At 40.9% G+C, this 27,088-nt stretch overlaps 1 protein-coding gene across 3 annotated transcripts in view; it reads right to left on the reverse strand.

The window, feature by feature from the left end:
* The window catches only part of MIER1 (MIER1 transcriptional regulator), a 57,870-nt gene extending 30,782 nt beyond the window's left edge, over positions 1 to 27,088 (reverse strand). The window contains exons 1-4 of one of the 3 annotated variants that reach the window (XM_030571778.1): positions 26,932 to 27,088; positions 6,473 to 6,497; positions 4,494 to 4,532; positions 3,020 to 3,165 (exon numbers count right to left, since the gene is read on the reverse strand). In XM_030571778.1, coding sequence (XP_030427638.1) covers positions 3,020 to 3,165; positions 4,494 to 4,532; positions 6,473 to 6,497; positions 26,932 to 26,940 — 219 coding nt within the window. In that variant the 5' untranslated portion in view covers positions 26,941 to 27,088. The remainder of the gene's footprint in view (positions 1 to 3,019; positions 3,166 to 4,493; positions 4,533 to 6,472; positions 6,498 to 26,931) is intronic. The other 2 variants (XM_030571776.1, XM_030571777.1) reach the window with 2 other exon arrangements.

Raw genomic sequence — 27,088 nt, forward strand, 5'->3', positions numbered from 1 at the left:
TAGCAATATAGGAATTTAAACCTGATTTTGCACACATATTCCCATGCACAATACTGACTAGTAAGTCACTGTTCACACAAATACCACTCAGTTCTTCATCACGGGCAAGTAGTAAATACTACTCAGCACATCGCTGCACTATTTTTTAAAATAAAACTACTAAAAATTGTCTACAAATGTGCACAGTTAAAAGTAACCCTTTAAAATACACTGCTACCTCAACATAACGCAACCCAATATAACACGAATTTGGATATAATGTTCCGGGGGTAGGGGTGGGGGGCTGTGCACTCGGTGGATCAAAGCAAGTTCAATGTAACACAGTTTCACCTGTAACACAGTAAGATTTTTTTTGGCTCCCAAGGACAGCGTTATATCGAGGTAGATGTATTTGTCCATTTTTAGGTCTTTTAAATATAAAGAGGTTGTATTCTGAAAGATGACTACATATGGCTCCTAATTTTTTTTTAAATCATCAACAGTTGTGTCGATACACAAAGAAGCAAGGAATCCAGCTGACAATCCCTTAGCACTGTAGTGCTCCCAAAAGCAAAAAAAATGTAAAAATGTATTTTATCATGAAGCCAGTAGACAGGACAAGCAGCAGATCAGTTGAGTAAGGTGGCAAAATTTTAACATATTCATTCTTCTTCTTTTGAAGAACTCTGTATAGCTTGAAAGCTTGTCTCTCTCACCAACAGTAGTCCAGTGAAAGCTATTACCTCACCCACCTTGTCTCTCTTTACTTAAGTGGATTCTCTGAGCCTGCCATACCCCACCACACTGCAAAAAGCTTTGGGTTCTAGCAACTGTTTGTGACAAGGTGGGGGTCAGTTGGTATCGAATTACGATCTCTCTGTTATCCTATTTGTAGAAATACAAGCACTGTAACTGCACAAGTCTGAACTTTCCCCAGGACAGTTACTGTATCCCAGAGAGCTTCCCTACCCAGGAAAGATGTATGGCACCTTGAAGGGACTATAACTGAGATCCATCAAGACTGCAATCTAGGGCCATCACTTCATTTCTCAGCTACTGGCCCACCCCTATGAAACAATGTTGTTGTTTGTTTTTTTTCTACACAGGGGCCTACAAAGGTAGAGTGGGAGGGAGAAAAGAAACAACTGTTAGATCTGTAGCTTCTTATTGTGAGCACATAGCACAGAGTCTGAGGCCCTATTTAAGACCATGGAGAGTATACTCTCCTAGGAGGCCAATCATCACCATATGTGAACTTCAAGAGAGACTGTCCAGCCTGAGATGCTAACAAACCATGGACTCAAATAGGGGTCAGCTCAGACTAGGGGATGGTATGTCTCTGGACCTTGTTATTTTTAAGGATCTATGACTCTTGAATGCTTTAAAAGTAAAGTCACTATGGTTCAGCAATTCCTTTGCTAAACTTGCGTTCCTTTCTTTCCTACTACATTGTCTCTGAAGGGCTTAAACTAGTAAGCCCGGAGGGCCCACAACCTAAGTGGAACTCATGGAACATGTGACTTGGGAGGTCTAACACTGGTTTTGGGATATACAGGAGCTGGATGGTGGCATTCCGCATCTCAAGGAAGGGTGTCAGACAAGAGACCTGAGCCTGGGAAGAGAGTGTTCCAGAGCTAGAACCAGTGACTAAATTCTGCCCAGACCTAGTTGGCTTGGATCCAAGAAGGATCCATTCACAACAGGCTGATAACTGTACAGTGGAATACAGGGCCAATTTATAACACCCTTCCTCTACAGAGGGATAGCACATGGCTCTTTCTAGATCTAAACAGAGCACTGTCTTGTTCAGCAGAGAGCCAAAACATGGAGACCCACCATAGTTTCCAACTCCTGCCAAGGAGCAAACTCTGGTCCTGACCCTTGAGCACTGCCATGGCATCACAAGGTAGTACACAATTATACCACCAAGCTGACCCTTTAAAAAGTTATATAAAACATACGAAAGGAAAGCAGTTGTGCTGAAAGCTCTCTCTACATACTTGAGGAATCCTATTTCCCAGAATTCACCCTTTCTAGACTAAGTGTCTGGAAATTGGTAATAAACTGATTTACTTAACTTCATTTTCATCTTTAATATCAAACCTGCAATTACAAATGTAAGTGACAACTCGTGATTGTTACTAAAGATTAAACAGGCTAAATAGCTTTTTAAAGTTGAACAGATAGTGATTTACTGTAGTTAAAGAAAACTGTACTTTAGATACAAGTTTGAAGATAATTACATGTGCTCAAAGCCTTTCAACCAATGAAATCACAGACTACATTTAAACTAGTTTAGAATTCATTATGAACGTCCTTAAACCATAAAGTATTGTTCCTGACTAAATAACCAGTTGCAACTGAAGTCAAAATTCTGCCAAGTTAATATCCCCTAACAGCCCCCTTAAAGTAGTATTTAAATGACAGCAAGAGCCCAAGATAAAAATAAATCTTAGACCGCAATTATTTTCAGTACACATTTTAAGATGTATGCATAGTCTTCATTAATTGGAGTTCTAATCTCTGCTCTGCTGACAATTCATTATGTGGTTTTGGGCAAATTGCTTAATCCTTGTCTCAGTTTCCCCAATGACAGAATGGGGCAAATACTACTTACTTCATCACAGGAGTGGAATGAGGATGAATGTTTGTACAAAGAATTTAAAATGTAAAATTTAAAAAAAAGTTATGGGATGAAGGAGTTTATTTACAGAAACTAGCATGTACTATCAAATGAACAGGGAATAATCAATTTATGTAAAACAAATATTTACCTAGAGCACTGCATTTACGATAGGTCTAAAATATGACATCTACACCAATAGGTATAAACAAAAAAACTATACCTCAACAAGCATTGCAGTCTATTACATACACATCAGCTTCTCTGCTACAGATTTTTTAATTGCAAAGTACCTCAACAGGTCACCATTCTTAGGATTTATTTGTTTGCCAATGTATTAGTGATCAAAATCCAACAAAATGTAACCATCTTGCATAAAATGGTATTTTTCTTTTATAACTGATAAGTGCCATTTACCCTTGTAAGATCCTCTATTTCAGAACTGAAGTTTGTTTCTCCTTCCATCATTTCCTCCTCTTCTAATGTCCGTTCATCATCAAAATCATGAACCAGCATATCAGCTGATGGGTCGAATTCATGGTCATCAGATGTTGCTGAACCTCCTAGTATAAAATATTTGAAAAGAATTTGATCAATCACATCATGGGTTTAAGGAGTTAGCTTGGTATTGAGGCTGTCAAGCGATTACAAAAATTAATCATGATTAATCGCACTGTTAAACAATAATAGAATACCATTTATTTAATTTTGGGGTTTTTCTACATTTTCAATTGCACTACAGTACTTGCATGAGGTGAATTGAAAAATACTATTTTACCATTTTTACAGTGCAAATACACCTCTACCTCGATATAACGCAACCAGATATAACACAAATTCGGATATAATGTGGTAAAGCAGTGCTCCGGCGGGGGGGAGGGGAGGGAACGAGGGCTGCGCGCTCTGGCAGATCAAACAAAGTTCAATATAACGCAGTAAGATTTTTTGGCTCCCGAGGACAGCATTATATCGGGGTAGAGGTGTATTTATAAAAAAAAATATAAAGTGAGCACTGTATACTTTGTATTCTGTGTTGTAATTGAAATCAATATATTTGGAAATGTAGAAAAACATCCACAAATATTTATTAAATTTCAATTGGTATTCTATTATTTAACAGTGCAATTAAAACTGACTAATCACAATTAATTTTTTAAAATTGCGATTAATTTTTGAGTTATTTGTGTGAGTTAACTGATTAATCGACAGCCCTACTTGGCATTAATAAATATTTCAACAATAACCAAACTAAAAACTAAAATAAAATCTAGACACGGAAAATGTTTTCCAAGTCTGAAGTTTTAAAGAATTCAACTGTTCAACTGAAGGAGAGGTTCATTCTCTGTTTAGATGGTCAGAAGCTACAGAAAGAATCAGAGGTGAGGGTTTGACTTCAGTTTTCAAAGTACTGCACAGCTGCACGACACCATCTGCTGCTACACGCAGTTCTCAGTTTAATCGCTATACAACTGATAATTTAGGGACTGGTGTCTTCAAAGGCTCAGATATTCAACAGCCTGCACCAGGAGTTCTACACTGGGCAAATTACTACAAATATTGACCAGGATGTACATGAAGGGAATTTTCTTGGCTTCTTGCAAGGTACCATTCTTAAAAACTGAAAGGGCATGAATGGAGTATTGTTATTCATAACTATAGATTAGAAGGAAGTTTTAAGACTTTGCACACTACATCAAGACCTTGGCATTCAGGCAATTTCTACCTAATTTTTGTTTTTTCCCCCTTTTGCATGATTCTTTGTAAAAAAGTCTAAAGTAACAATTAGCAGTAATAAGTGAAAAAATAAATGAAAGAGACTGCTAACAGACTGAGCACAATGCTGAAACCCACAAACTATTGATTTATAATCCCAGCACTTCTAACTACTTGCCTTGGGCAAGTAACTTCATCTGTGTTTCAGTTTCCAAATCTGTAAAAAGTGATAATACGTAGCTCACAATGGTGTTATGAGGATTAAATGTTTATAATTCCATTTTAAAATATAAATGCATCAACTATCATTAAATGAGTTTTAGCAATATTTAAGTTTTCAAATATGTTGTAGTCCAGGGATATTAACAGTGAAATTTAGCATCTACTTTGCAATAGCATCTAATTTACTTTGTAAATGTCTTCAGGTTATGAAGTCACTTCAGGCGACAATTTCCATCACAGAAAAACAATTAAGAGATCTAAGGAAAAAAACTGTTTAAAATATGAATTTAAATGTTAAAGGAATGGGAAAAAAATCACTTATTTTAATAAACATTTCCACCTTTTTATGGTACTTAACACTTCAAGGTAGTCATGTATGCTGCTATACAATTACTTGAGGTACTGAATTATTTTGTTTGGTATTTTCACTACATGAGAGAACACTACTGAACAACGATGCTCTGTAAAATCTTAAAAATTTGATTGCTTTTGTTGATGCAGTAGCTTCCAATGCCAAACCCTGATCTTTTGTAGGACCTGCACCAGAGCAGAGTCTGGCTTTCATTTGAAACACTCTCACCATAATTTGCAGAAAATATCTATTTGATGAACAGATAATTTCATAACCAAAAGCAGCATATTAAGTACCAAAAGTAGGAAAAATAATCACTGACACTAATTCTAAAAGAAACTCCAGTTTCTCACAGAACACCAGTATATGAAGGTGTGATTTTTTGCTGAAACAGCAATACCAGTCTAGCCCCTAGCATGGATATAGTTACAGAAGTATAAAAGGCCTTATACTGATACAACTGAATCTACACAAGGGGTTTGTACTGCTTTTATTACTAAGCATACTTAAGTGGTATAACTGTTCAAGACAAGCTAGTCCAACAAAAGTGAAGCTGCTAATGTTGGAAGGCTTGCATTTAAAACTACTAGGATGTTAATCTTGACAAGGGCAATCATCTTGGACAAAGCGTTATAAAATTAACTCTCGTTACTGTAGTAGCAAAATGTGAAAAAGCAAGCACTCAGTATTTATTACAACACTGCACACTAAAAAGCCCAGCAGAAATGAGTTAATCATATTAGAACATCAGACACCAACCCCAGTTTTTAAAAGATGTGATGGAAATTCCTGTTTTTCAGTAATCCATAGAAGCAAATATGCTCCTATTGATTACAGTCCACAGAGTGTACTGCAGGATCAGTGGAAAAAAGCCTTTGTTTTTCCTGTTAGTGAGAGTGAATTTCATGCATGGAAAACATAGGACAAGTATAACTGTCACTAGTCAAGTACTAGATAATGTTTTCATCCCTCAGCCATGAGCAGCTGCTATGCAAACTACAGTGCTCTGTAAATTGACCTTACTCTTGACTCTCATCAATTTCTGCACTTTCAGTACTGGTCATCTACTAATCAAAGGCTGCCAATTATGTCAAATTGTGTGGTGGTTTTGTGATGTATGCAAATGAAAAATACAGTTAGTATACATATTCCTATTTGTGTCTTTTAAATGACAAATATAAAATATATTTAATAACTAGAACTAATTACAATCACTACAAATAATTAAAGTATGCCAAAATGTAACCATGATTAAAAATCAAATTGGAAGCTGTCATCTTCACTGTCTAATGGTTTACGTAACACTACATAAGATGCATAGGAAAGACACTTTCAAAGGTGTATGTTATTTTTAAGATTAATTTAAAAGTGATTTAACTATTCAATTAACAAACCTAATTAAAAATTAGAACCATACAACAGTGAGAAATCTGTAGTAACTGGGAATATGCAATGTCTCTAATTTCAACTTTGCACTGTTAATTCCAATAGCAATAATATTAAAAAAAAAAAAGGTAATGACTAGCATTTTACTGAAGTGTTCCCTTCCCTCTCAAACATAATTATTACATTAAAAATTTTACCTGGGCTTGAAGACTGAAGAGAAGGCTACAAAGGAAAAAGAAAATTAGTTTTTCCATAGTAAGTCTGTAAAAAACATAGAAGGTGAATTCAATAGCTGATTTGATACAAACGATTATAAAAAAGCAGTGAATTGACAGTCACGTTTTCACCATCAGAAACATCTTAGACATTCTAAGTGGGTTTAAAATGACAAACAAGATTCATTTCCTTCTTTATACTTCCAGCCTTGCTATATTTAACCTAATGGGAAGAATTCCCCATTTTATGAAGCAGTAACTGAGTTCCTGAGAGTATAAAATACAGCAATTCCGAAATCAAGGTAAATATCCCCCATCTCCCAAATCATTAGTACATCACAAAAAAGCCCTATATTTAGATAAAATACTAAAAACTCCCCCACCACCACCAAAAAAAAAAAAAAAGAAAAAAGGGAAGAAGAAACTGCAATAGGAAGTCCCCGGAAAGCTTAGGAAGGAGACAAACTATTAGATATCATCAATTTGTGACCCAAAACTGGGAGAAGTTTGAAAGTTTTCTTAAAAGCCATCTGGTCCTGCCCAAGCACTAGTGTAATGCTAGTTTGTCAGAAAAACAGGGAATTGTATTGACACTATACCGCAAACAATATTTTAGAATTCTGGAATATAAAAAAGTCTGTACTTCAGCAAAAACTTTTTATTATAGAGGTCCCCTATTGGTTCTAGTGCTCTATATAGGTTAAATCTCTTCCATACTGACTCACTTTAGCAGCCCATGACTTGCATAAGACATTTCCAGGACACTCGCTCCCATAACGTAAATTGCATTGAAATAAACCTTCTAATGCAACTCGGAAAGAAAGCCGCTTTCAGATTAGCAATTTTTCCAAATGTGAAATACTAATATTTTAAAAGGACTAGCTAAAAATGTTTACTTGACAATGTTGTTCACATCTGTAGCTCTAACACGAAAAAGTTACCTGAATATTTTTGCCCTTCTCTTAAGCTGCATCCTACTATAATGGTCCAAAAGATTTGGAGGTATGTGTAAGGGGGCTATTGTGGCCAGCAGGATTCACTATATTAACATATACATACCAAAAAAGATAGTGAACATACAAATATTTCAATGGAGCTATTACAGTTTATTTTAGTCACCTAAGAATGGTCATCCTGGGTCAGACTAATGGTCCATCCAGCCCACATCCTGTCTTCTAACAGAAGCCTGTGCCAGATGTTTTAGAGAATGATTCAACCCGACTGCCCAATTCCAGCTTTTCGCAATTAGAGGTTTAGGGACACCCAGAGCATGGGGTTGCATCCCTGATCCTTTTGTCTAGTAGCCACTGATGGACCTATCCTCCAATAACTTATCTAGTTCCTGTCCTCGGGAGCCAAAACAAAAAAAAACAACTTACCACATTATAGTTGAAACCACATTATATCGAACTTGCTTTGATCCACCGGAGTGCACAGCCCTCCATCCCCGAGCACTGCTTTACTGCATTATATCTGAATTCATGTTATATAGGGTTGCATTATATCGGAGTAGAGGTGTACTACTTTGTTTGTTGTTTTAAACCTGCTGCCCATTAATTTCTGTGGGTAATCCCCTAGTTCTTTTGGTGTATAATGGGGTAAATAACACTTTCCTATTCACTTTCTTCACAACATTCATGATTTTATAAACTTCTGCCATGTCTCCCCTTAGTTGTCGCTTTTCTATATTGACCATCCCAGTCTTTTTAATCTCTTCTCATATGGAAGCAGTTCCATATGCTAATTATTTTTGCTCTTTTTTTGTATCTTTTCCAATTCTAATCTTTTTTTTTTTTTTTAAGACGAGATGACCAGAACTGTATGCAGTAATTAAGGCGTGGACATACCATGGATTTATGTTGAGGCACTATAATAGTTTGTCTTATTATTTATCCCTTTCCTAACAATTCCTAACACTGTAAATTTCTTGACTGCTGCTGCACATCGAGCAGATGTTTTCAGAGAACTATCCACAATGACTCAAAGATGTCTTTCTTGAATGGTAACAGCTAATTTAGACCCCATCATTTTGTATGTATAATTGGGATTATGTTTCTCAACGTGCATTACTTTGCACTCATCAACACCAGTTTTGTGAGATCCCTTTGTAACTCTCTGCAGACTGTTTTGGACTTATCTTGAGTAATACAGTAACTCCTCGCTTAACATTGTAATTATGTCCTGAAAAATGCTACTTTAAGCGAAACAATGTTAAGCAAATCCAAATAAGAATTAATGTAAATGGGGGGGGGGAGGGGCTAGGTTCCAGGGAACTTTTTTTTGCCAGACAAAAGACATATTATATACCGGGGGTAGGCAACTTATGGCACGTGTGCCGAAGGCGGCACGCGAGCTTATTTTCAGTTGCACTCACACTGCCCGGGTCCTAGCCACTGGTCTGGGGGGCTCTGTGTTTTAATTTAAGTGAAGCTTCTCGAACATTTTAAACATTATTTACTTTACATATAACAATAGTTTAGTTATATATTATAGATTTATAGAAAAAGATCTTTTAAACCTTAAAATGTACTACTGGCATGCAAAATATGCAAAAGTGAATAAATGAAGACTCGGCACACCACTTCTGAAAGGTTGCCGACCCCTGGTCTACACATTTGGCACCATGCAAAGTTGTGGATCTAGTCAAGGCAAGGGCAAAACAACATTTGAGTTTCTTGCAGAAAGATCTTAATATGGGCCTAAAAGTTCAAACTCTAAAAATCCAAGCAATAGCTGTTGTCTGCTTGCTATTTCTAGAATACTGAGATAGAATTTCATCTCACTCAGGCATAATATTTCACAAAGCTGCCTTGCTTCTCAACTCTTTGCCAATAAAGAGAAATCCTTCTTGGAACCTAAACCTTCTATTAAATGCCCAGACTAAGTATCCCTTTGATCCCCTGTCAGAAATGCCCTTATTTTTTTCTTCAGCACACAGATATTTTGCTGAAATGGAAAGGAGCTGAAGATGGGTAGATGCTGTGGAACTTCATAGTTTGGAGAGGTTTGAGCTGTAGACAGTGCATGTTCATGGCTTATTGCTTTGGTTCCATGGCTTGTGAGGCATGGCATGCTGTAGTGTAGATCTGCAGAGACTGTTTTTGGAGAACATACGTTGATTATTGGTAGCTGGACTTTTCTTTATTTATCCCCTCTTTTACCTTCAAGCAGTGAAACATTCTTCTCTTGCAGTTCACAACACTCTTCAGCAACACCACAGAATTTAAGAAACTGGCTAGTTTCTTTGCTTCTGAGAACACCCGAGGTAGCATCAATTAAGCTGAGCTGTTTATTATAAATTAAACGTTGCTGCTACTTGCATTAGCCAGAGTTCCCACTCACCATTACATATGCCTGTTTCAGATTTATACCACGGGCTCTCTTTTGTAGCTATTCTATAAAATTTATCCTTGAAAATAAGGCTTTTATTTGGAATTTTCTTACTCAGTAGTTTCCCCCCTCCCTCATGTTTACTTTGCATGGACTAAAATTTAATTCTGTCTACTCATTTCTTCAAGCATTGTTGACCAAGCTAAAATAAGCACAGTTTGAATTTCTCAATATGTGGGCATACTGCAGCAGGCACACAAGGGCCTCATTAATTCACAATAATTGATGGACCAATTGTATATTGCTCAGTTTTGCAAATTTAATGCAGGGAAACATAAAAAGCAATATTGTGCATTGAATTTTGTAAAAGTAATGTAGTCAACAGGAAATCTCTTTCAGTACTGTTAAGTTCTTGCTGAAAAGTGATGGGAGAACACTGTGTTCCAGATAGTTAAATTATCTAACTGAAAATTCCTGATATTCTGCTCTGTTTTATGTGACATAGGTATCTTTTAAAACCATGTGCCCAAACAGTGCACTATGGAGAATCAGTGGCAATCTATTGCTTAATTTGGATATTAGTAGATTACTAATTTAATTGCCATCTGTATGTGAAATATTTCAAGTATAAAAATATAATTATGCAGGCAAAAAAAAATGTGAAGCATAACTAGCAAAATACACACAAACTAACAGCAAAAAATTAAGTACAGCAGAAGCAGGAAGCCTGCCAAACAGTCAGTGGGACTACTGAACAATTGAGGTGCTAAAGGAGCACTCAAAGAACACGGCTGTTGCAGAGAAGCTAAGTGAATTCTTTGCAGTTGTCTTCACTGCATTGGCTCAGGTGTGGGAATCACCCTCAGATCTCTTCTCTTTTAGGCGACAGATCTGAGGAACTGTCTCAGTTTGAGGTGCTAGTAAAGGAGGTTTTGGAACAGATTGATAAATTAAACAGTAATAAAAGTCACCTGTACCAGATAATGTTCTGAAGAAACTCAGATATGAAATTGCAGAACTACTAAGTGAGACATGTAACCTATCACTCAAATCAGACACTGTACCAGATGACTGTAAGGTAGCTAATGTAATACTGACTTTTAAAGGCTCTAGAGGCAATCCTAGCTATTACAAGCGAATAAGCCTAACTTAAACACTAGGCAAAATGGTTGAAACTATAATAAAAAACAAGACTGTCACTATCATAGGTTAAAACAACATGTTGGGGAAGAGTCAGCAGGGCTTTTGAAAAGGTAAATCACGCCTCACCAATCTACTAGAATTCTTTGAGGGGAGTCAACAAGCATGTTGATAAGTGTGATCTTGTTGGTATAGTGTACTTCAACTTCCAGAAAGACTGACAAAATCCCTCACCAAACGCTCTTAACCGAAGTAAAGAGTCATGGGATAAGAGGGAAGGGTCCTCTCATGGATCAGTAACTAGTTAAAAGATAGGAAACAAAGGGTAGGAATAAATGTTCAATTTTCAGAATGGAAAATGGCAAATATTGGGGTCTCCCAAGTATCTGTATTGGAACCAGTACTATTCAACATATTTATAAATGATCTAGAAAAGGGGGTAAACAGTGATGTGGCAAAGTTTGCAGCCAATACAGTACAGTAACTCCTCACTTAACATCGTCCCAGTTAATGTTGTTCTGTTATGTCACTTATCTATTAGAGAACATGCTCATTTAAAGGTGCGCAATGCTCCCTTATAACATCATTTGGCAGTTGCCTGCTTTGTCCACTGCTTGCTGGAAGAGCAGCCTGTTGGAGCTAGTTGGTGGGGTCTTGGAATCTGGGTGGGTCGGCAGCCCCCTATTAGCTCCCCTAAATTCCCTGCGCAGCAGCCGCCCAGCAGGCTATCAAGTGCTGGGCAGTTCAAGTGTCTCTCCCCCCACTGACGTGTGCTGCTCCTGCCCTCTGCCTTGGAGCTGCTTCCGGGCGCTTTCTGCTTGCTATGCAGGAGGTTGGGGGAGGGGGGGGAAGAGGAGTGCTGATGTCAGGGTGTTCATCCTCCCCCTGCTCCTGTAGCCCATTTCCGAAGGGTGGGGGTGGAGGGGAACATGACAGGGCTCAGGATGGAGGGAGCTTGCTGGCAGCAGCTGCTGTCTCAACTTGCCGATATACTTTAAAAGGCAGTGTACTTAGAGTGGGGTCAGCGTACTTAAAGGGGCAATGCACCTCTCTCTCTCACATACACACACAGTGTCTCTCTCTCATGCTACCCGGCACTTTGGAAAGTGGAGGGAGTGGTGCACTCCAATGGGATAGTGTGGGTTCATCATCACATTCAGTTTCCTCAGGGAATGTTTGAAACCACTGCCATGCGTCTATTGTGTCTCTTCCCTACATTCGTGCTGCCTTGTAGAGTGTGAGGCTACATTAACAACGTGTTAACCCCTTGAGGGTTCAGCTGAGTGTTAGTTCATCATTTAGCAGAAAGGCGTTCCCTGGGAAATATCCCACCCTCTGACTCCACCACCTCAACCAAGCTTCACAATCATCATTGCTGCGTACAGTATTAAATTGTTTAAAACTTATACTGTGTATGTGTATAAGACGGGTTGGCAACCTTTCAGAAGTAGTGTGCCAAGTTTTCATTTACTCACTCTAATTTAAGGTTTCGTGCGCCAGTAATACATGTTAACATTTTTAGAAGGTCTTTTTCTATAAGTCTTTAATATATAACTAAACTATTGTTGTATGTAAAGTAAATAAGATTTTAAAAATGTTTAAGAAGCTCCATTTAAAAATTAAATTAAAATGCAGAGCCCCCTGGACCGGTGGCCAGGACCTGGGCAGTGTGAGTGCCACTGAAAATCAGCTCATGTGCCGAAGGTTGCCTTCCCCTACTCTAGAGTGTTGATTTCAACACCTGGGAACTGCAGGAAAACTGGCTACTATCGTAAAAACAACCCTACCTAAGAATATTTTCAAGAAATTCCTGTACCTCCGTGTAAAATAAGGAACATGCAACCACCATAAATAGTGCAACAAACAGATGGAAGGGCTTGCCGTTAGAATGAAACATTATGAAAAATACTCATCAGAAGGCAATGACAGAAGATGATGTGCACGTCTGAACAACCTGGACCAACGGATTAGTAAGCTTATATTTGAACCATTTTTATGGACTGCCTACCATGTCTTACTATGGTAGTCTTCATGGGTGGAGGAATATACACAATGATCCAGTAATACGTGCTTGTGTGACAACAGATGAAGGGGTTGTCCGTCTCACAGAAACAAACAATGCATCAGGAAATGCCCATACAGCAGAATACTTAAAAGTAACAGCAGTAAAGCTATAACAAACTGTGAAAAAAAATTCAAGTGTCAAGTGTGCAGCTTTGTCACAGTCAATGCTGCAAATATAGCAAAGATAATGATGGGGACCTGAAATTTGACAAATGGGTGCAGTGCTCATTTGAGGCATCTTTTATCCAAAGACTGAAGTACAACTACAGGAACACAGGAAAAATGTTGCTGAATTTACAGAATACTTCCCTAACAAGTTATTTGTTTCAGCTTCACTGAAGAGAGCAGAAGAAGCTAAACTAATTCTCCCCCAAGATCCATGAAGGAATCCAGTAATTGACTGTTTCAAGCTATTTATTAAGAACTAGCCTATTCTGATGACTATTTGTGAAGAAAATACATATGGTACTATCAGAGCTAACGTAGTCAACATCCAACTATGGGAAAAATGTAGTATGGGGGGAGCCACATCTTACGCGGGGGTTAGGTTCAGAAGTCAGAGCACAAGGCAAAAATAACGTATAGTCAAACGCTCATTGAGTGGAATGATGGGCGAATGGCATGCACTACAGGTACAGTTAAATTTAAATTGTTATTTTTCTCTTTTTTGTTTTGTTTTGCCAAGCGTGTATAGTTAAAAACACATTAAGTTAAATGCGCCTATGATGCGACTCCACTGTAGCAGGTATACAGCAGACAGATACAATGGAGGGTGCTTAGGACTAAACTACTCTATTCAGATGCAAACATCTGGGACAACCAGTTTAGCTGACTCATCTGAAGGAAGGAGCAGTAGAAAGTTAACCAAAAGACAGAATAAAGGAAGTTGGGGGAAGGCAGAGAAAGAAGGCAGGAATTAACAGCAAGCCAGATAGGAAGGGATGATGTGGTACAGAAGAGAGCAAGATCACCCAGCATGTAGCAACCTTACAGAATCATAGAATATCAGGGTTGGAAGGGACCTCAGGAGGTCATCTAGTCCAACCCCCTCCTCAAAGCAGGACCAATCCCCAACTAAATCATCCCAGCCAGAGCTTTGTCAAGCCTTACCTTAAACACCTCTAAGGAAGGAGATTCCACCACCTCCGAGCATTCCAGTGCTTCACCACCCACCTAGTGAAAAAGTTTTTCCTAATATCAACCTAAACCTCCCCCACTGCAACTTGAGACCATTACTCCTTGTTCTGTCATCTGCTACCAACCAGAACAGTCTAGAGCCATCCTCTTTGGAACCCCCTTTCAGATAGTTGAAAGCAGCTATCAAATCCTCCCTCATTCTTCTCTTCTGCAGACTACACAATCCCAGTTCCCTCAGTCTCTCCTCATAAGTTATGTGCTCCAGCCCCTCAATCATTTTTGTTGCCCTCCGCTGGACTCTCCAATTTTTCCACATCCTTCTTGTAGTGTGGAGTCCAAAAATGGACACAGTACTCCAGATGAAGTTTCATCAATATCAAATAGAGGGGAATGATCACGTCCCTCGATCTGCTGGCAATGTCCCTACTTAAACAGCCCAAAATTCCGTTAGCATTCTTGGCAACAAGGGTACACTGTCAACACATATCCAGCTTCTCGTCCACTGTAACCCTTAGATCCTTTTCTGCAGAACTGCTGCCTAGCGATTTGGTCCCTGTGCATGGGATTCTTCCGTCCGAAGTGCAGGACTCCGCACTTGTCCTTGCTGAACCTCATTAGATTTCTTTTGGCCCAATCCTCTAATTTGTCTAGGTCCCTCTGTATGTTATCCCTACCCTCCAGCGTATCTACCACTCCTCCCAGTTCAGCGTCATCTGCAAACTTGCTGAGAGAGCAGTCCACGCCATCGTCCAGATCATAAATGAAGATATTTAACAAAACCGGCCCGAGGACCAACCCTCAGGGCACTCCACTTGATACCGGCTGCCAACTAGACACGGAGTCATTGATCACTACCCCTTGAGCCCAACAATCTAGCCAGCTTTCTATCCACTTTATAGTCCATTCATCCAGCCCATACAACTTTAACTTGCCGGCAAGAATACTGTGGAAGACCGTATCAAAAGCTTTGCTAAAGTCAAGGAATAACACATCCACTGCTTTCCCCTCATCCACAGACCCAGTTATCTCCTCACAGAAGGCAATTAGGTTAGTCAGGCATGACTTGCCCTTGGTGAATCCACACTGACTGTCCATGAGCACTTTCCTTTCCTCTCCTCTAAGAGCTTCAGAATTGATTCCTTGAGGACCTACTCCACAATTTTTCAAGGGACTGAGGTGAGGCTGACTGGCCTGTAGTTCCCCAGATCCTCTTCCTTTCCTTTTTTAAAGATGGGCACTACATTAGCCTTTTTCCAGTCATCCGGAACCTCCCCGGATTGCCATGAGTTTTTAAAGATAATGGCCAATGGCTCTGCAATCACACGCGCCAACTTCTTTACCACCCTCAGATGCAGTGTACCCAGCCCCATGGACTTGTGCTCATCTAGCTTTTCTAAATAGTCCTGAACCACTTCTCTATCCACAGAGGGCTGGTCACCTCCTCCCCATGCTGTGGGGACATGGGGAAGAGGGACTCAGACTACTTTCCTGAGCACAGATAGCTTCATGGACTCTGGACAACAAAAAGGACTCAGATCCAAGTCAAAAGAATATCCTAATGTGATAAGGAAACTATGACAGGAACATGCATTTAGAATTTATTGTTTTATATGACCTGTGCTCATCTGTGCTTTACATGATCAAGAGAGCATAAGTGTGTTAGACTGTGCAAAGCATTTGAGTGTGTATTATCTGCTTTGTGCTTCTAAGACAGCTAAACTGTAAACCAGAAGCACCACACCTTTAGGATGGAGTTCTGAGACAAGGTGTATGCAAATAACTGGTATCTTGAGGGTCAGCGCTGGTCCTGGAGACCTAGGGCATGTGGGCTGATGAGTCAGTGCCCAGGCAATGCACCAGGGAGGCCAACGGAGAGAACAGTGCTGTGGAGGCTCCAGTAGCTTAAGACACCCAGGAATTCAGCAGTAGAGGCTTGGATTCCCCTCACAGCAGACCTAGTTGGTGTCCATGAAGAGACACTTGCTTGGATCTGTGACAAGTGTATCTTGGTTGATCAAGATAGGAGTTAGAGCTCCTAGAGCACAGGTGGACAAACTTTTTGGCCCGAGGACCACATCTGAGTGGGGAAATTGTATGCAGGGCCATGAATGTAGGGCTGGGGTAGGGGGCTGGGGTGCAGGAGGGGGCTTAGAGCAAGGGGTGTAGAGTTCAGGAGGGGGCTCAAGGCAAGGAGTTGGGGTGAGGGAGGGGCTCAAGGCAAGGAGTTGGGGTGAGGGAAGCGTGCATCAGGGGGTCGGGGTACAGGAGGTGCTGGCTCCAGCCCGATGCCGCTTACCTGGAGTGGCTCCGGGGTGTCAGCGGCACACAGTGGGGCTAAGACAGGCTCCCTGCCTGCCCTGGCCTATGCTGCTCTGGGAAGCATCCAGCACCGCATCCCTGCAGCCCGTGGGGGAAAGTAGGGTGGGTGAAGAGGGCTCCACGTGCTGCCCTCGCCTGCGCATATCTCCCCCAAAGCTCTCATTGGCTGTGGTTCCCTGTTCCCGGCCAATGAGAGCTGTGGGGGAGTGGAGTTTGCCCACACCTGTTAGAGAACAGCTGGTTGCTCTAAGCTTGAACCAACTGGTAGAGTTTTGAAGATCTGTTCTGACATTATCTTGGATGAAACTGTCCCTAAATGAGCTTCCCTCCTCTTGAAGCTGGCACAGATGGTCTCCACCAATGCTCTCAGATTCTGAAAGTGTGACGCTTTGAATACCTGCTTTCTTTTAGCCCCTAGAGAGGGACTGTCAATACCCCTTTGACACTAGGACTAGCAAGGACCAGGATGATGGGTCCCGGGCTCCAGGAAAATAAATGGCTAGAGAGAGAGGATGCATGTGGAACTTCACAACAGCACGACGGTGCAAGAGACCACCATCCTGATCAGAGATAAAGCCCAAATAAATGTGACTGAAGAATCGATGACACTATTGTCACCACTGGCTTCTGAATCCCATCCTCCTGTAGAAAAAAAAATGTCCATGGAGATTAGTATCTACAATTTGTCTCAAATATAAACCATATGAGTAATTCAGCTCATTCAGCTTAATGGGAATTGACAAATCTAAGTTGTTTCAGAAGAAAATCTGGGCTGTGCCAAAACTGCTTGAGAGTTTTCTCCAGGAAGGGTGCTCTGATGAGCAAGAGAATGTGTATACATGTATCCTTTTCTGCCTCAGGGAAAACACAACATTATCTAGCATTTTGGTAGGGCAATTAGTAAGGCAACATACTAACAACACTATTTGCCACATGTGAAGCTGAGATCTTCCTGTGTGGTTTCATATAAAAGTCTAATCTTTCAAAGACTATTATAAGTGTCCATAACATTGATTTCACACAAACCAACAAAAAATATTTGCACTGATCAAAAATGTGCAGATTGGCAAAGCAAGAAAAATACTGCTGGAGAACATTAGAGTTTGATTTAAGGATATTTACTTTGGATATTTTGACATATGTTGACAATTTGTGTTTTAACAGTCAAGGTTTTAATTTTGTGAATCTCAACATTTACTGTCATTAATTATCTCATCCCCACACAGTTTATTGCAATTGTGAAAAATCAATAGAATAAAATGCTTAAAATATTATCCATCAAAATAACAAAAAAATTTGATATCTGCCAAGCCTAACAAAAAAAAATGTGTAGATGGTTGATCTGAAGAGCACCTGACAATGGAAAAAATCTCCTTTGGAAATTGCTGCTGTGGTGGAATTAAAGGTCTCAGTCCTGAACTGTGACTTTGAGAAGAATCTATTCAAGAACTTCAGGTTGAGCACCCATCTGTCTTTAAAAAACCTAAACACTAGAAAGAGGATGAAGTAGAATCTTAAGCCTTCTTGTTCCCTGAAAACTCAATTACCCAGATTAGAAGATGATATATTGCAGTCTACATACTCTGTTATTTCAACAGGTTGAAGGAAGAAGAGGATGTCAGTGTAGGCTTATGAACTGGCAAATATAAATATAATCTATCTGAAGTATTTCCTTTAAAGGTGGTTATAATACAAACACTAGAAAGAAACTTGTCAAGTTGCAAAGGCTGCTAAATTTGCTTAACGGGTAGAACAGTACAGAATATCTTGATCAAAGATAAAAATCTAAAAAATTGGAACCGAGAAGTTTGTAAAGAACCATCAAGAATATACATCTACTCCATTTCAGAATGGAAGCTGGGCAGTCTTATAAAATTGCAACATGATGTTTTTAACTGCCACATCAGTATTCAGCAGTCTCCCTTGCTAAAACACCAGATTCATGGCTGCTAGGTGAAAGGACTCAAAACACAGATGCAGGATTTGATCTATCCGCAGAAAAAGATTATCAGAACCCAGGAGTAAGAAGAACAGCAGCTCTTAAGAGAAAGTTAACAGGTGTGAATGGCAGACATCATGAGTCCATGCTGGAACTGTGAGAGTTAGTCAGGTTCTATGTTCCTGGATTTTACATTAGATTCATTTTCTACCTAAAATCTTAAAGACGACAAACAGAAGGCCCTTTTCCAAAGTGAGAAGATTGTCATTGTCCTGGATCTCAGTCCAAGCAAAACTTCAGACATCTGGCATCATCTTTTGTAGCAAAACTATGAATCTACAGCTGCAAAAGATTGTGTCTGTTACCATGCTGTTAAATAACGTAAGAACCAAAAGGTCTATCTAGCCAACAGTGGCAAATGCCAGGTGCCCCAGAGGGAATGAACATAAAGTAATCATCAAGTGATCCATCCCCTGTTACCTATTTCCAGCTTCTGGCAAACAGAGGCTTTTATTCAAGAGAGAATAGATTGCATGGAAAAGTTCTTTCTTGATTTCCAGAAGCTGTGGGCTAGCAAATAGCCAAGTTAGGCACAGCATCCTAAACTGGATGCATCCATACTTATTATAAGAGATACAGATTTGCTAAGTAAGCAATGAATGACACCCAAGACTCCAACAGCTTACAGGAGATACAAAAAACACACCGCATTTATCCAAAATAGGATGCACACAAAATTCAGCTAAGGTTGAATAAGTCAGAGGTGCAGTCTTTAGAAACTAAGGGCAAAGAAGGCAGTCATTTGTCAAGAAAAGCAGGGCTATTCTTATCAGCTGAAATCTTGCCAGTTGCACTGCTTTCCGAAACACAAAGAGAAGTGCTTCTGAAAAAGAAATACCGAAGCTCTTCTACAGTCCAGAGTGACTATTACAAGTGTTACTCCTGGGGGGAATTCTGTGCTAAAACAAACGTAACATTTAAAAATTCTGCATATTTCTCAAACAACCTCAATATAATCATGCCAGTTTCAATAATTTTGGTAATTAATTTCAAAATACCTGTTAGAAACTATGTCTGTAACAATACAGACAACAAAAAAGATTCAGGAAATTTTTTTTGATCAACAGATTCCTTACTAGGCATATTAATACAGAACTCTGAATAATAATTAATTTAAAATTACAATATAGAAATGTATTTCCAACAACCCTCAGAAGCAGTGCAAAGGCTTGGGGGAGGTAGGCATAACAGAAGAGCTCAGGGAGGAGGAAGTGATTGCTGGGAAGGAACCAGAGTATCAAATCGGAAAGGCTGTTGGGTGAGAGAAGTATGGATCAGGTGTTTTTCTGGGCGGGGAGGGATTGATAGCGAGCCTCCATCATACAGATGCTGGCTGACCTCTAGCTTCTCTCATTCAGTCAGGCACATTGCCCGTCCCCTTGTGTCCTTGCACCCCCACTCAGCCACCCTTCCTCCCCGTGTGTCCCTGCACCCTCTCCCACAGTCCCCATGCTGATATAGGACCTCACACTGAAAGAAATCTTTACTGAACCGCCTATTCTGGCATTCAGACAATCCCCCAACCTCATCAGAAACAAGCTCCCCACAGGACAGGACACATCTTTCCTCCTAATTACTGGAAGAGTTAACAGGTCACTTCAGCTTGAATGGTCCCTTGAAATGTGTTAACTACTTATGCTAAACAATCTGTTCCATAAAGTATTTAGCTGTGACACTAAGGCTACATCTACACTAGAAACTTGAAAGTGCTCCTGCAGTAGCGCTTTGAAGTGTGAGTGTGGTCCCAGCGCTGCAGGTACTCCACCTCCCCGTGGCGATTAGCTTGTAGCGCTGGGAGCTCCCAGCACTGGGGCAGTGTTTATACTGGCGCTTTACAGCACTGTAACTTGCTGCGCTCAGGGGGTGTTTTTTTCACACCTGAGCAAGAAAGTTGCAGTGCTGTAAAGCGCCACTGTAGCCAAGGCCTAAGGCTACGTCTACACTAAAAACTTGGAAGTGCTGCTGCAGAACAGCTCCCGCAGCAGTGCTCTGAAGTGAAAGTGTGGTCATGTACCAAGTGTGGCTCCCAGTAGTCAGAGCCTGTCCACACTAGCACTTTGAAACGCTCAAATGTGCTGCACTCAGAGGGGTGACTTTTCACACCCCTGAGCCAGCAAGTTAGAGTGCTATAAAATGTAAGTGTAGACAAGCTCTAAATTTTCCAGATCTGAAGAAGAGCTCTATGTAAGCTCAAAAGCTTGTCTCTCTCATCAACAGAAGTTGGTTCAATAAAAGGTATTACCTCACCCACCTTGTCTCTCTCATATCCTGGGATCAATATGGCTATAACACTGCATACGATAATGAAGTTTATTTTTTTTGTTGCAAAATGTCAGTAACAAGTACGCTTTCCTTTATCACTTCATTCGTCGTCATAGAATAAAATCACTGTTTTATGGACTTATTCCAGGTGTGTCCCTACCCAAATATATGAACATCAAACAGGCTGAACATCAAAGTTTTGAATATATAGCTAGGCTATATACTAGAACTGTTTCTATTACAATTTAACTCATACAAAGCACATGGACTCACCACCTTGGACAAATTCCATTTGTAAAACAAACAGCATTTACGCTCATGCAGCTTTTCATCCATTTATTTTACTAATGTTATATTTAGTTAGCTCACCCATGACTAAATTGCAGACACCTCAGAGATAGAGTGCAGGAGCCATTTAACAGGCTACAGCTGTACTACATAACTATGGTACTTGGTGCAGGAAGTTAACAACTTAATTGGTGACTTGGAGGAATCAACCAGCTGAAATGGCAGATAATACCCTTTGCTCAAGATGGCGTGCCTTCCCCTTGTTACTTGGATATACAAACTGGAGTCTTGTTAGAATCCTTGTGCATTTCTGTATATTCAGGTAATGGCAGTGTTCAAGAACATTTACCACCACTTGCGTTTGGCAAGAAGGTTGAACATTTGCTGGATTTGTACCTCCAGGCTGGTGTAAGACTACTACTTGAGTATACATTTGAACTCCACTTGGAAATTTCAGCTAAGACGAAAAATGGATGCCCAATGAAGAATTTTACATACAGTACTCTGACGCTTGGAACTGATTTGGCTTCCTTGTCACCTCCAGATGAAATTTAAGGTGTCTGTCTCAGTTTATGAAGGCTTGTTATTTGGCTACCAGATATTTAAGAGATCACTTCTCCCAGAAAGCTGAGGTCAGTTGGGATACTTGAGCTTGTACATTAGGGGCTGGATGCAGCACACTCAGCAGAGGACCCTTGATTACATAATTTCCTTTCAGCAGATACAGCCCAACTTTGATGACTTTCAAGGACTATCCATTTACTTAACCCTTTCCTCAGAAAAAGCCTAAGTAAGATTTTGTTCAGTTTATCAGTTATTAAATTTTAAAATGCTGTGTTATCTTTATTGTAAGTTTTCCAAGATAAGTTACAGGGCACAAATTCCAACTGAACAAACCAATCTGGTTGCAACTACTTAGGAATTTAGATAAGCAGAAACTAATTACCCGCACTTGGTCATGACACCTCACTTTTGTAAAAGTGTGATGAAGAATTTGATGATCACAGTTGGTCAGAACCTCCGCTTTATGTCTCATCTGAAGCATAAGCCTTCAACAGCACAATATCCCAGAACACCGTGCTGAGTAATTAATTCAGTTTTCACTTGAAGACTGACTTGACTGAAGTTTCATGTACCATCCTGTGATTCCCTGGTAGTCTCCCACCTTCATACTGTTCAGGCCCATCCCTCCTCAACTTAGGAAATCCGAACAGCTCATAGCCAGAGGTTATATGATTGTAAAAAAACAGGTTACAATATTACTATATTTCATATAGCATATTATGTTACTGTTAATTAGAACCCTCTTCCCTCCATGGAAGACAAAATGCTTCACAAAATTACATTATACAGAATTAGGTGGCATAACCAGGGGGAAATGCATGTATTCAACTGAGACTTAAAATAGATGGGAAACACATACAGGAAGGCAGTTCCAGATGCCAACTGCTGCAAAGGTGAAGGTTCTCATTGCACCATTAATGCTGGTGGGCGGGGGAGGGAGGGAGATGAGAAAGCATACCGTCTTAAAAGCTGTGGTATTTAATACAGGCTGACTTCTGTACTTTTTTAGCTAAGGAAACTGCACATGCGTAATTACACTTGGACACAATTGCACCACTTTTTCCACAACCTTTGTACTAAACCAGAATTCTGATTAACAACTGCATACCTATTTCTGAACCTTAAATACTCAAAATGTGGATACCCAATCAAAATAAAACCTTTTGTAAAACTCATATATAATGTTAACAGCGAGACTGTCCCTTTCCAGCCAGTGTCAGCCCCTTTCCCGATATTAAAAAAATACAGAACCGCAAAGAGGTATTAATTTCTCTTCAAAAGCTTATAATCAGGGAAAGAGTGAATTAAATTGCATATATACCATTACTAAATGAATGTACAGGACAACCTCTGAGTTACGAACATCAGAGTTATGAACTGACCAGTCAAACACACACCTCATTTGGAACCGGAAGTACACAATCAGGCAGCAGAAGAGATCAAAAAACCAAATACAGCACAGAACTGTGTTAAACTACTAAAAAAATAAAGAGAAAGCAGCATTTTTCTTCAGCATAAAGTTTCAAAGCTGTATTAAGTCAATGTTCAGCTATAAATTTGAAAGAACAATGTTTTGTTCAGAGTTACGAACATTTCAGAGTTATAAACAACCTCCAAGCCCAAGGTACTCGTAACTGTGAGGTTCTACTGTATAAGCCAAATGTTTCTTTAAACCCACGGCTCTTAGAGTTAATACTACTTATCTATCTCAAAGAAAGCTGGAAGGTTAAATTCACTAAAATTTGTCAGGTGCTCAATATCACAGAAATGCCTATAAATTAAAATAAATAAATATAGTCATTAGTAACTAAAACCAAATATAAAAAAAGAACATTCAAACCAGTATTAACTTTAAAAAAATAGTTTCATTTTTGCAGATAAAAATCAGTTTCATTTTCTAGTCCCATTTACTAGTTTGACGGGAACTCAAACCTCATTGTACTATTTCAAGCCCAACATTCCATTAAATTAAAAATAATCCACAAAGTCTTTTCATATTCACATTATATTTGGTCAGCATTTTAAGTCTGTAATTTTGGTCTTTAAAAGCTAGCTGTTTGTCTCTTGAACACAACAGTTTATGATACTTCCTCACTCAAAGCATGTCTACACTGCAGCTGGAAGCTTGCTTCCCAGAGCGCATAGACAGAAACAGGGCTTTGAAGCTGTGCTCCGGCTCTGCTCCAGCTCCACCAAAAACCTGCAACTCCACTGCTCTGGAGCAGCTCCGCGCTCCAGCTTTGGGCTCCGATCCAAAGCCCCGGACAGAAATGCACTACCTCTGCTTAAGCTAGTGTGCATAAAACAGTTGTGTAGCCTTGGATAGTCCAGGCAGCAGTTTGGGCTAACTACCTGATACAAACCTACCCACATTCCCCAGGTACACATCAGAGTTGCTACCTGTGCTATCCCTGACTACACACCTATTTTTAGCACACTAGCTCAAGCAGAGCTAGTACATCTGTCTATCCACTCTGGAAAACACATTCCCCACTACAGTGCAGACATATCTTTACGGTGAGACTGGACTGCCCGTAGGAGGGTCAGCACTGAATTCACAGCCTGTGGAAGAGAGGGATAATGTAGCTTTAAGACACCTTTGAGCCCTTCTGATCCTCAGCTTCTTCCTTGCCTCGGTGTAATACAGACAGCCCTCGCGGCCTAAGTTATTAGCAACCCTTCTCCACAGTGCTACTTGATGTGACCCCCATTTAGTCAAATTTAGTCTAAACTTCCAATCTGAAGTCAAACAAAGTCTCTCAATATTGTTCCTACACAATCTGACATTCTCCCAGAAGTGCAAAAATTGCCCTTTAAGATCCAGTGCTTCCTAACCCTGATATGATCTTCCAGCCTTGCTCCCAGTACACCTGCTACCACCACCTACAAAGACAACATTACAGCAGCATCTTCCTAAGCTCCTGCACCACAGAAATCTTTTTACAGCCTGATTCAGGGCTTATGGAGCCCCTTTATGCTGCTCTAGCACTATAATTCCACGCCTTCAAAGGGTCACAGCGAGGATGAGGATCTCCACCTAAGTCCACATTCCTAGAAACAAAGTTTTAAAATAAAGCTCTCTGAAGTTCTCCTATGGCCTCTGAACAGTTTTTCTTTTATCCAGTAGCACAATATCAAGCCCAACAGAATATAAGTATAGCTCCACAACAAGGCACATTAACATGAAATTTAAAAAAAAAATCATGATTCACCAGCTTCACCAAGCTGGCTTTCTACAGCTCTATCTATATGCACTCTGGAACAGAAGTCCCATTGCACTGAGAATTGTATAATCTGTTACAATGCGAATATATATTGAAAATACAGTATAGAAAATAACTTTTGAAAGAAATGCAGAAAGTACCAGTTACTGGCTCCTGCAACAACATGGTGAACTTGAGTTCACACCAGTGTAGTATGCAAAAGATTTTAGAACTAACACCAGTATTTAATTGACAAAATGTGCAAGCAGCTAGTGAGACTTTAACACACATAGATCCCACATGCTGTTATGTCCAAAACATCAAGTGTCCCTACATCTCTGTGGCCTTGAAGATATGAGAAGGAAGGGGAGTTACATATTTGAATTTCTTGCAGGTTATGAAAATACTGAGGGAGGAGATCTATGACTTTCACTGAATCCCCGACCCTAAGATACTGAGAGAAAAAATCAAGGTGTTTATTTCCCAACTGTGGTGACACTGAGGATATGATAAACATATTGAGCACCTTATAGCACAGACTTCTGTGGCAGGAAGGGGTCTGAATGCCAAATCAAGATCTTCACAGCGCAGGGGAGGGGAAGAAGGAATACACACTGAAAAGAGGTTTCAGGGGATAGCCATGTTAGTCAGTAAAAAAAAACAAACGAGGAGTCCTTGTTTTTAGAGACTAACAAATTTATTTGGGCATAAGCTTTCGTGGGCTATAACCCACTTCATCAGATACATGGAGAGGAAAATACAGTAAGAAGAGCAACTCCCATCTTTTCATGTGCTGTACATTTATACCTGCTTACTGTATTTTCCACTCCATGCATCTGATAAAGTGGGTTATAGCCCACGAAAGCTTATGCCCAAATAAATCTGTTAGTCTCTAAGGTGCCACAAAGATTCCTCATTGTTTTTACACTGGAAAAAGAAAACTCTCCCCAAGCCAAAATAAAAGGAGGGATGAAAAAGAGGTGGTTTCATAACCCATAGTTTAAAAAAGGATAACAGATCTGATAAATAGTCTAAAAATGGAGGGGGCTCACTGAGTTGATTAAACTGAAAGACAAGTTTCTAAAGACACTCTCCCTCTACAGAAGAATGGCTTTACTGTATGAATTGCAAATAAACATATCCAATATGATTCACTGAAATGGTTCCAACCAGCATATTAGTTGAAACTTCCAATCCCAAGTCAAAGAAAATCTCAGCAACATTTCTACCGCCTCTGTCCAGAACATGAAATAAGCAATTCCCCAAGAAGGGTAAAACACTGTCCTTCCATATCCGGTCAGAAGAGGCAAATCCCTGCCACACAAACCTCAAGTGCGCCTTTTTACATCCTATTATACACGACCCACAAAACAGAAGAACAACAGATAGTTCTTCCCCATTCTCCCCACTTGGAAACCCCAGAGTAAGGGGGAGCTCTTCCTTCTTCCCCCACCGGGAAAAGCAGTGCCTCTCTCCAAGCACAGGGGTTACCTACCCACACCCAGCTGCTGCTTCCACTCCTGCCATAGGAGTAACATCCCCCTTGCTAGCTGCCTCCCCAACTCCCTAATGGTAGGCACCCCTACCGTGGCCAGCTGCACAGCCCCGCCCACAGGGGAGCGCCCCTACCCCCCCGTGGCGGGCCAGCGGCGCCCCTAAGACCCCCCCATGGCGGGCCGCGCCTCCCCTCCCATAGGAGCCGCGCCTCCCCTCCCATAGGGGCCGCGCCCCCACCCCCCCCCCCGTGGCGGGCCGCGCCCCTAACCCCCCACCCCCCCGTGGCGGGCGAGGGCCCCCTCTACCATAGGGGTTGGCGCCCCCTGCTCCCGTGGCTGGCCGCGCCCCCCCCATAGGGGTGGTACCCCGGTGGCGGCCGCGCCCCCGTCCCCGCCTCAGGGTATCGCTCCGGGCCCCGAGGCAGAAGGAGCGCGCCCCCAAACTCCTCAAGCACAACCCCCCTGTCCCGACGTAGGACCCCCCGCCACAAGGGGCGGGGCCCTGACCCAGGGCAGAGGCCCGTGAGAGATACAGGGCGGCCTCCGCTCCCAGGTAACTAACTTGTGGGAAGCTCCTCTCGGCCGCAGATCCGCGCAACAAGTTCCTGGCCAGCCCCCGCCCCAGAGCCGGGCTCTTACCTCCGCCATGTTCACGGAGCGGGCGGGCGGGACCGACAGGGAGTGAGGAGGGTCACATCGCCGCCGCGGCGGAGGAAGCGGCACCGGCGGCGGCGGGTCACGGTCTGTGCAGCGGCCGCGGGGGGCCGCCGGAGGCAAAGACAACCAACGTCACTCC

The sequence above is a fragment of the Gopherus evgoodei genome, chromosome 8 (assembly GCF_007399415.2).
Source record: "Gopherus evgoodei ecotype Sinaloan lineage chromosome 8, rGopEvg1_v1.p, whole genome shotgun sequence".
Classification (NCBI taxonomy): Eukaryota; Metazoa; Chordata; order Testudines; family Testudinidae; genus Gopherus; species Gopherus evgoodei.